General features: G+C 32.6%; 1 protein-coding gene across 1 annotated transcript; it reads right to left on the minus strand.

The window, feature by feature from the left end:
* Positions 1–4,155: 4,155 nt before the first annotated feature.
* LOC132305326 (VQ motif-containing protein 4-like) lies at positions 4,156–5,231 on the minus strand. Its single transcript, XM_059802989.1, has one exon. It carries the CDS (start codon positions 5,109–5,111, stop codon positions 4,398–4,400), a length of 714 nt encoding a protein of 237 aa, XP_059658972.1. The 5' UTR covers positions 5,112–5,231; the 3' UTR covers positions 4,156–4,397.
* Between the last annotated feature and the right edge of the window lie 4,742 nt (positions 5,232–9,973).

Here is a 9,973-nt window from a genome sequence, read left to right on the forward strand (position 1 = left end):
ATTGTGGTTAATAAGAAAAAGAGTTTAATTTTCTAATCGGAATAGCGTGAATGATGGCAAAGATTCTCGATTCATTGTTGGGAGTTTGAATTCCCTTGAACTTATAAATAAAAAAATGAACCGATTTAAGTCTCTCTTTTACAAGTCATCTAAATATCTCAACTTTTAAAATTACAAATAATACAAATATTTTTAACAAAGAAGAATAGTTCAACACTCACTCATTTTTTTTCTTTTTTTTTTAAAAGGTAAATTGAGTAAGTGAGATCAACACTCATTTATTGAATACGACCCCATACATATTAATAGATATTTCCATTTCCACCGTAGACCACAACAGAAGATCCACCTCACCAAAAAAAATAAAATATATAAAATAAAATAAAATAAGTTTTTAAAATATGTGATGTTTAAATTTTTTTTGTTAGCTGCGGAAATGTTTTTAGTGATTAAGTTTCATTCTTTGTGCTGTTTTTCCTTGTAATATTTTTACTTTTTAAAATATTATCTCTAGATTTCGAAAGGTGCAATTTTAATTCTACAATGCACCACCTAAATATATGTGATTGTTTAAAGTTTAAACTATGTGATGTTTAAAATTTTCACATTTTAAACTGTTTTTTCTATTTTCCAATATTTTTAAAGAACTAAACAGGTCTGTAACTATTGTAATACAGAGCAAATGATGTAAAAATAATAATGAATTTAAAAATATATATACAGATCAACAAATTTAGTCCCATTCAACAGAGCTAAAATCTGTTTTTCAGAAGTTGAAAATTGAAAGCAACCTTTGTATTTTGTAATAAATTTTGTGGCTCACGTGGGCCGCATAATATAGATGGAAAGTCAATATGAGAAAAAAGTACAAAAAAATAAAGCATACAAATTATTGTTTTTAATTACTTTCATGTCCACATCGAGTGATATAGTATCATAGTAATTTTAAAAAATAATTACTTACATGTCATACTGACGTTCGTATCAATCATTTATCATTTATAAACGAACAATGCTTGTTTTATGTTGCATAAAAAAGAATTTCTTTCTTACGATGAAGTGTCCAAATAAAACATCAACAGGTGTTTAAGTTTTAAAAGAAAAAAAATAATTACTGCAGGCAATAGAAACTGTCTCTTTCCTCTTTCTCTTTCAATATATTATTTCTAAATTTTGAATCTAAAATCAAACATTATTATGGAGAATATATATATATATATACACACCACAAATTATAAAGAGTTGGGTCAAGTGGGAGGAATGACCCTAAGCCTACATTGGCTTTATCACGAATGATGATGTTCCCTCTCTCAAATACAAAATTACATATTATATATAAGTATGAATGACACAATATACCAAATTAAATAACTTTTTCGATAGAAAATTTTAACAAATCTATTTTTATTATTTTTATTTGGTGATAATCATCTTTAAACAATTAAATTTGGATGAGAAGTTTGTAATTAGATACAAAAGAAAAGAAGATGAATATGGAATGTTTTGAAATTTAGGAAAGATTGGGATGAGAAAAGAAAAGAAAAATAAAAGAAGATGAACATGAAAATTTTAAAAATTTATACATAAGCGAAAAAAAAAAAAAAAAAGAGGAAATTTTTAATTTCTATATCAACGAAAAAACCTAGAAAAAAAAAAATAATAAGTGGCTAATAAATAGAGTGCCAGTCTTTCACAATTCGTATCATGAAAATAAATTTATGATAAATATCATTCTCCATGAATTTATAGTAATTATTTGTCCCAACTCTCATGTATGACTGAAAGATGCCGATCTAATATATATATTTTCTTCATAACAATGTTCGATTTTAGATTCAAAATACAAAAATAATATATATCGCTGCGTGAGAGAGAAAGGCAATGGTCAGTTTCTATTGCCTATAGTTATCATTTTTTTTTTTTTTTTCATTTAAAATTTAAACACCTATTGATATTTTATTGGACCACCTCATCATAAGAAGGGGGTTCCTTCTTATGCGGTTTAAGGCAAGCATTGTTCTTTATAAATTCAAACCTTTGATATTTTTACCTGTGTTTAAATAAGTAGCAAATGAGAGAGCAAACCTATTTTTGTGATAAACCCTCAATTATGTTATTAAATCTATTCCCCTTTTGTTATGCAATTGTACCCGCCATTTCATTTAAGGCAAGTTAGGTTAGATGAAAAAAATAAAAATAATAAAAAAATTAATTCTTTGTGAAAGTTTTTTGAACTTATAATAATATCATTCTTATCAAGGTAGGTTTTGTGCTATTTAAATTATAAAATAATAATTTTTAATACACGACGAAAATTTATTTTACTTTTACTTTTCATCTGAAGCCTTAATGGAATACAAAATCTTGCGTTAGGGTAGAAAATTAAACCCTTTTTTCGATAAATTATTACATAATTGGATAATCATTAATCCCGACTAATCACTAGTTAACACATAAGTAAATATATCAATTTTATTTAACTTTTTGCTTATGTATCAACTAGTGGTTGATCTGGTCTAGGACCATGTATGAAACAATTATTGAGAAAATTGGTCTAAAGAGGATTCAAACTATTGACTTGTAAGATGTGAGTTGAGAGTTTTTGTTGTTACGCTATTCTGGTTAAACAAATTAAACTCTCAATCTTTATGTCATCTTTGTGTTACATGCACGGAATAATTTTTGAAAAAATTCTCTCAATTGGTCTTAAGGGGATTCAAACTCCCCGCTTTTAAGACATGAGCGAGTTTTGTCATTATGCTATTTCGGTTAGAAAATTAATTTCTCAATCTTTGTGTTAGCTTTGTGTCACAGAACAATTATTGAGAAAAATCTCTTAGTTGGTCTCAAGGGGATTCAAACTCCCTGGCCTTTAATATGTGAGCTGAGAGTTTTTGTCGTTAAGCTATTTCGGTTAGAAAATTAAACTCCCTATCTTTGTTCAGCTTTGTGCCACATGCACGTAACAATTATTGAAAAAATTCTCTTAGTTGGTTTCAACGGGATTCCGTCTTTTAAGATGTGAGCTGAGAGTTTTTGTCGTTACGCTATTCCATTTAAAAAATTAAACGCCCAATCCCTGTGTCAGTTATGTGCTACATGCACGGAACAATTATTGAGAAAATTCTCTCAGTTTGTCTCAAGGGGATTCCGGCTTTTAAGATGTGAGCCGAGTGTTTTTGTCGTTACGCTATTCCGGTTAGAAAATTAAACGCCCAATCTTTGTGTCAGCTTTATGCCACGGAAAAATTAGTGCAAAAATTTTCTCAAGTCTCAATTCAAACTCTCGGCTTTTAAAATGTGAGCTGCTATTCCGGTTAGAAAATTAAACTCCCAGTCTTTGTGTCAGCTTTATGTCATAGAACAATTATTGAAAAAAAATTCTCAGGTCTCAATTCAAACTCTCGGCTTTTAAAATGCGAGCTATTATTTCAGTAAAAAAATTAAACTCACAATCTTTCGGTCAACTTTATGCCACATGCACGGAACAATTACTGAAAAAAGTCTCTTAGTTGGTCTCAATTCAAACTCTCGGCCTTTAAAATGTGAGTTGCTATTTCGGTAAGAAAATTAAACTCAATCTTTGTGTCAGTTTTATGCTGCATGCACGAAACAATTATTGAAAAATTCCTCGATTGGTCTCGAGTGGATTTAAATCAACGTTAAAGATGTGAGCTGAGAGTTTTTATCATTACATAAGTAAGTTGGAGAATGTGTGTATAAAATTTTCTATTTTCAAACTAAAAAATATGTTTTCATCCAGTGAAGTACACTGTACTCAATTTTTTTTCCAGCACGGTACACCAGGCTTTCCTGGCATCTTTTCCTATGTCACAATGATAACGAAAGAGTCTGAATGACTAGAGATTCCATGCCCATTTCTCTACTACTGTATTTTATTGACAGATACCCCTTTTGCCAGACCACTTTGTGCCTTTTTCCTCATTCATTCGTACACCCACATAGTCCATTTCTCTTTCCAAAATTTGATATGTTAATATATTAAAAAAAAAAAAAAAATGAATTAGATTTTTTCAACCAAAAATAAATAAAAATTTGTATTGGATCTTGTTCATTCATTCCTTCCTTCATCAATCCATTTTACAGAGAGAGAAAGTGACGAGAGAGAGAGAGGGAGAGAGAGAGAGTATGCAATTATCCCGCACAAACTCATTACAATCCTTAATTATATTTCAAGTACCAAAAAAAATTAATCTTAGAGATACAAAAATTAAAACAAAAAAAAAAAACACAGATATACAATTGGAACAAAGAGACTCTCTCTATATATATCTTAATAATAGCCCATTGCAAATTTATAACAACATTTGCCACATTAAAGCCCAATTATATATATTTATATATAAATATATAATCATACAGTAACAAAACTCGTTTTAAGAAGAAGAAGAACCTGAAACTCGGGGCGATTTGACCGGAAACAGAGGCAAGAGTCGGGGCTCGGACTCTCTCGGAGTACTCGCCGGCGATGGATGCAAATAAAAACCCTTTTCCGCAATCGCTTTGTTCTCAGCTTCCATATCCAAATTCGCACTGCCTGGGTTGTGTGGAGATCTGTTAAACGGGTCGGGTATCAAAGGAGTGACCGGGCTGAGAACCAGCGACGGGAAGTCAAGCATGCTCGGCGACAGGATCTCCGGCTGGTTCGGGTTCCGGGGAGAGAACCCGGGATTGTGAACGAGGAAGGGGACGAGTGGGCTGATCTTGAAGTTCTTGAGGCTGTTTCTTCGCTCGTAGAGCTTGGAAGCTGCTTTCTCTTTCATGGGTCCGGTCTTGATGGGCGGAATCGGATTCTTAGGCGGGTCGGGTTTGGCGGCGGCGGCGAACTTCGCCGTCTCGGAGGATCCGGTGAGCATTTGGACTACTTGTTTGAAGGAGGAGGTGTCTGCTTGGACGAAGGTTGTTGGGTATGGATTGTTGGGCTCCGATCTGGTGATGGGTCTGGGTGTTGTTGGCGATGGTTGTGGTGGTGGGTGGTGGTGGAGTCCATTGCTGCTGCTGCTACTGGTTGTGCTATGGGTGCTAAGGCTGTTTGGGGATGGTATCAGAGATGGGTTTTGAAAATCTTGAGGTTTTGGTGAGTGTTCCATTGATGGGTCTGGTTTTAGAGAGAGAAGGAGAGGGTTTTAGAGAGAGAGAAAAGTGAGAGAGTGGGTGAAGACGAAGAAGAGGAGCCAGACAGAGGGTGTGAAGAACAAACTTTGATGAAAGATTAGATGAGATGAAAGTTTGGCATTTTGCTTGCCTTGTCACTTTCTTTGGTTTGGTAAGAAATGTTTTGTTGGGCACTTTGAGTCTCTAACTCTAAAACGTACGCACCCTTTTACTTGCATTATTTCACGCGCTGCCCTTATATTTGAAAATACTTTTTCCAAAAACATAAATAAATAATAAAATTGAAAGAAATATAATCAATATATTGATACGATTACTTTATATCAAGAGCGAGTTTAGAAATTATGAATGGAGTGGATTAACATTTTTTTGGATGGACTAATAGTAGTAATAATATATATATATATATATATATATATATATATATATATATATATATTGGGCTGGACTAAAATTAGGTATAGTAATTTTATTTATTTATTTTTAAGCCCACCCAAACTCACCCCTGAATCCGCAAAACAAAAAAGGGCAGTAGTAAAGAAAGGTGCGTTCTATTTGATTAATTTGTCACTCCGAAAATAGTTTTTGTTTTTAGAAAACTAAAAATACAAAACCTTTGTTTGGTTCAACATTCTATGTTATAAAAAAGTCGGTTTTTAAAGAATTGTCTCCTATAGTTCTCTGAAAAAAAAATTATATTTTTTGAATTTTGAAAAACAGTTTACAATGTTAGAAACTAAGAAAACTCTAAGATTATTAGATATATATATATATATATATTTTTTTCATACTGCTAAACAACTAGCATGTTGGTCAAGATTGAACCACACACGCATATGATTCGCCTGTGATAAAATTTTTGAATTTGTGTGAACTAGCGATCGCTAAGTGAGGATGCTGGAAGTAAAGAGATATATACTTGACCCACTCCAAACCTTGCAATAATTAGAGTCTGATGCACTGAATTGGCTCTTTTATTGTTTAATGTAGATTTAGTAATATTTTTTTTTTCCTTTTTGGGGTGGAGTGGCATAGGGTTTAGCCAAATCCATCCCAACTCCGCCCATTGCCATCTCTAACTAGAGTTAAGGTTATATATAGTTGACCTCTTCATACTATACAATAATGAGAGTCTCGTGTATTGAATTAAATATAGTCGGTTGTTGGATTTAGCAACAATTTTTTTCTTTTCTTTTTGGGGTTTTTGTTTTTTGTTTTCTTACCATGCTCTCGTAGGTGGGGTAATGGGATTGGAGTGTGGAGACACGCATTGGTAAAGAAAGTGGAAATGAGTGGGGGAAAAGAGTCCAATTGGTGACGGGCCATTGGGGGTGTTTGGAATTTCAGACCAGTGAGAGGTGGGGCTGCGAGTGAGCGGAGAAATTGTCAAACAAGTTTCAATATGTGCCATTGACTTGCAGGGGCCCGTGAAAGCTGACTATGTAATATCATATGTGGCCCACTTTTGGTAATGAGAGATGCAACTGCAAATTCAAATCAACAGCAGAACTTGTTAGATTTAGATGCTTCCGAGGTCCACCCTTTCTTTGCCTTATTACAGAATTGTCAACATTTGTGGACTATACTTTTAATTGTGCCCCTCTTAGCTTAGTGGCCCATGGCTTGTCGAATGATAAAGGTCCACTTAAATATCTAATATTGCACAATTGTGAGATTATGGTGCGACTGTCCACGGGCTAATTACATCATATTGATCCAAAATTTGTTTTCTTTTTGAATTTTGGGTAGGTAAGTTGAGTATATAAATAGAAAAAGGAAAAAGAGAATATGTGGAAGAGTCCAAATGCCTAAAACCACCCACCATGAAAATGCAGAGGTCAAAGAATAAAGAAACCAATCCTAAGTAAGGAAATATTTCTCACATAAAGGAATGGGTAAAACATAGTAATCCTTTTGGGCTCCGCTAAAGCCATTTAGTCAACTTCCATGGACCTGATATGGGTGATTCCTAACCTTATGAGAAATTGTAGAGTGCTTTGAGGGTGCCAATGATGTAATATTGGTCCAATTTTCAGAATTTTTTACGTGCAAGTTTATGATCAATTTTATTTAAATTTTTAATTGCGTGTCATATTGCGTTTGGTGAGACCATATAAATACTAGATACATAATAATTTATCCAATTCTCTCTCTTCCAAAAATGGCATAGCTTCGTATGTGTGATCTTTCATTTGTCATGTTTATTTTGTTTTACTAATATTTTCTGTTACGAAGTGTGTCTACAGATCAATTTGTAACCAATTTCTAATGCCATTTTTTGTTCTTAAAATTTGGGAACTAAAAGTTATTAAATGACCAAAACAAAGGAAAAATGAGGCTATAAATCATTAATTTGAGAAGAAAAAACATATTTGGGGTAAAAAGTAGGGGTGTCAAAAGTTGATATAATACGCTAAGTTGCTAACACAATTGGATCCAACACAATATTAATGTGTTAAGAGTTAACTTGAATCTTGTCAATTCCATTAATTTATCTAATTAATCATTATGTTTAGATTTAGGGAATATCAACCCGCTTAACCCGATTCTTATTTAATTAATCATGACAACTCAATCCAAATTTACCGTGTGGCATCTCTCAACCTTTATAGCTCAACCCCGTTCCTATCAAATTGTTTTGCTTGTTTGTTAAGATAAAATTCATAAATTTTCATTTAATACATTATTATAATTGTTCATATTTAAAAAAATAGTATATAAACATGTTAACAAACGAATCGCATTTGAATTGATTTAACACCCAATTGTCCTAAGTAGATAAAGGATAAATGGTGACGCTAGAAGAAGATAAGTTGGGTAAAAACAAAGGGATAAAAGGATAAAGATTGAAATGTTTATATCACTTCTTACCTATAAAAAAATAAAATAAAGATAACTAACTTTTTATTTAAACTTTTTGAGGAGTTCAATCTTGTCATGAATTCCCTCGAATTATCACCTCAAGACGGATTGATTGATGCTTGTTGCCAGGATCTTAAACCTACGTTACCAAAGATAAAAAGTGAAAAAGAGAGGTGAATCTAATTCTCATTTGTACAATTGAAAGCAATTGCCATGAAAAGTTGAAGGGACCACATCTTTTCTTGGTGTAATTCTCTCTCTTAATAAGAGATACTCTAATTTTTAATTAGGATTAAAATAAAAAAAATAAAAATTTAACTTTATGAGGTAACAAAAGAAGCTAGTAAAAATTGTTGTTCAGTCGCCGCCCAATTTTGCTGTCAACAGGTAATACATATATATGTATATGTATTGTTGAGAGCATATAATACATATATATGTATATGTATTGTTGAGAACATATAATTGTAGTAATAGGGGAGGGTTATATTGGTCTATTCATAATTCTTCTGTCTTTGTTAACTAGTCAAAGGGTTAAATGGTCATGGTGTAGTATATCGAAGGCTCAAAGTTCTGGAAGGGTGTGTATGCAAAATTTCAAACCTTATTGGGGGGATGGGATTAACCAATAAGTGAAATTGATTAAAATTTTAAAAAATTAACCCTAAATAATAATATAAGTGATGATAGAGAACAAAATGTCAAAACTTTAGTAAAGTACTATGTTAGTAAAGTTTAGCTGTACAGTACGTACCACAAAAGATATTTGGTTTGACAACTTAATTTAAGACCTCAACCAAAAAAAAGTTCGACTTGGTCGCATATTAATAGCAAATGTATAAATTTCTCAACAGTCAACAAAGCAAGGGCATACATCATCAATGACTCTGTACTTTCATCTTCACCATTCAATTTTGTAAAAAAATAGATATTTAGTGTTTACAATTGAAGGGTTATGTATTAATTATTATTGCTTTGTTTTACATGATTTAGTTAGACTTAGTGTGTGCACATATATGATAATTTAATTTTAATTTTCCTTTTCTTTTCAAATATATCCACATTTGTAAGTTGTGTTTGGTAATATCAGAAAAGTTTTGTATAGACAAGTCTTTTTTTGTTTTCTTGTTTTCTTTTAAAAAACGGCAAGAAGAAGAGATTTATGAGACTGAGAGAAGTCGAGTCATCAATGACCTCTGCTTTGTGAGACTTTGTATTATGACCATTTTTTCTACACCTTAAAGTTATATAAGGAATTTTGAGGAGATATTTTAAGTGTTTTGTACAACAACAATTTTAATTAATGATTGAATTAACTCTGAGCAAGCAAAATTGCAAAGAATTAAATAGCTAAATAATTATAGAAAAAAGTACGAAGTACATGAGAATGCATCATCTATGGAAGTTCTAAGTTTTTTTTTTTTATTTTTCTTTTGTCTTTAAACTAAGTAGAATTTGGCGTCTGCATTACTTGAGTAAAGTTGTTTGTGTAGAGATTGTTGAGTAGAGTTGGTATTTTAGAGTTTTCACATTTATGTGGGGTAGTGTAACGGGTAGGCGCTTGCCCATTTACCCGAAAGCTCAAACTATTGGGTAGCATACCTACCCATTTATACACACTTCAACCCCCATCCAAATTCGATGTGGGACAAATTTCACTTGTAACATTCTCCCCCACCCGAACCAACGCAACGCCCTCGTTGCGATTGGACCACCCTGTCTATCCGGAGGCAGACCTGGACGCCTTCCGGGTCCGGGTCGGGTGCTTGGCGTGACACCTGATTAAGGACTGGGTCTGACTCTGATACCAACTGTAACGGGTGGGCGCTTGTCCATTTACCCAAAAACTCGAACTATTAGGTAGTGCTGCATACCCATCCATTTATACACACTTCAACTCCCATCTAAATCTGATGTGGGATAAGTTTCACTTGTAACAAGTAGTGTAGAGAGAAATGAAGGATTCTAAAATATG

This window comes from Cornus florida, unplaced genomic scaffold (assembly GCF_030987335.1).
Source record: "Cornus florida cultivar Cherokee Brave unplaced genomic scaffold, ASM3098733v1 CherokeeBrave_3.0.0_Hap2_Chr01, whole genome shotgun sequence".
NCBI lineage: Eukaryota > Viridiplantae > Streptophyta > Magnoliopsida > Cornales > Cornaceae > Cornus > Cornus florida.

Bases quoted from the DNA above. Each gene is read 5' to 3' on its own strand.
- LOC132305326 (XM_059802989.1), bottom strand. From the start codon at position 5,111: ATGGAACACTCACCAAAACCTCAAGATTTTCAAAACCCATCTCTGATA.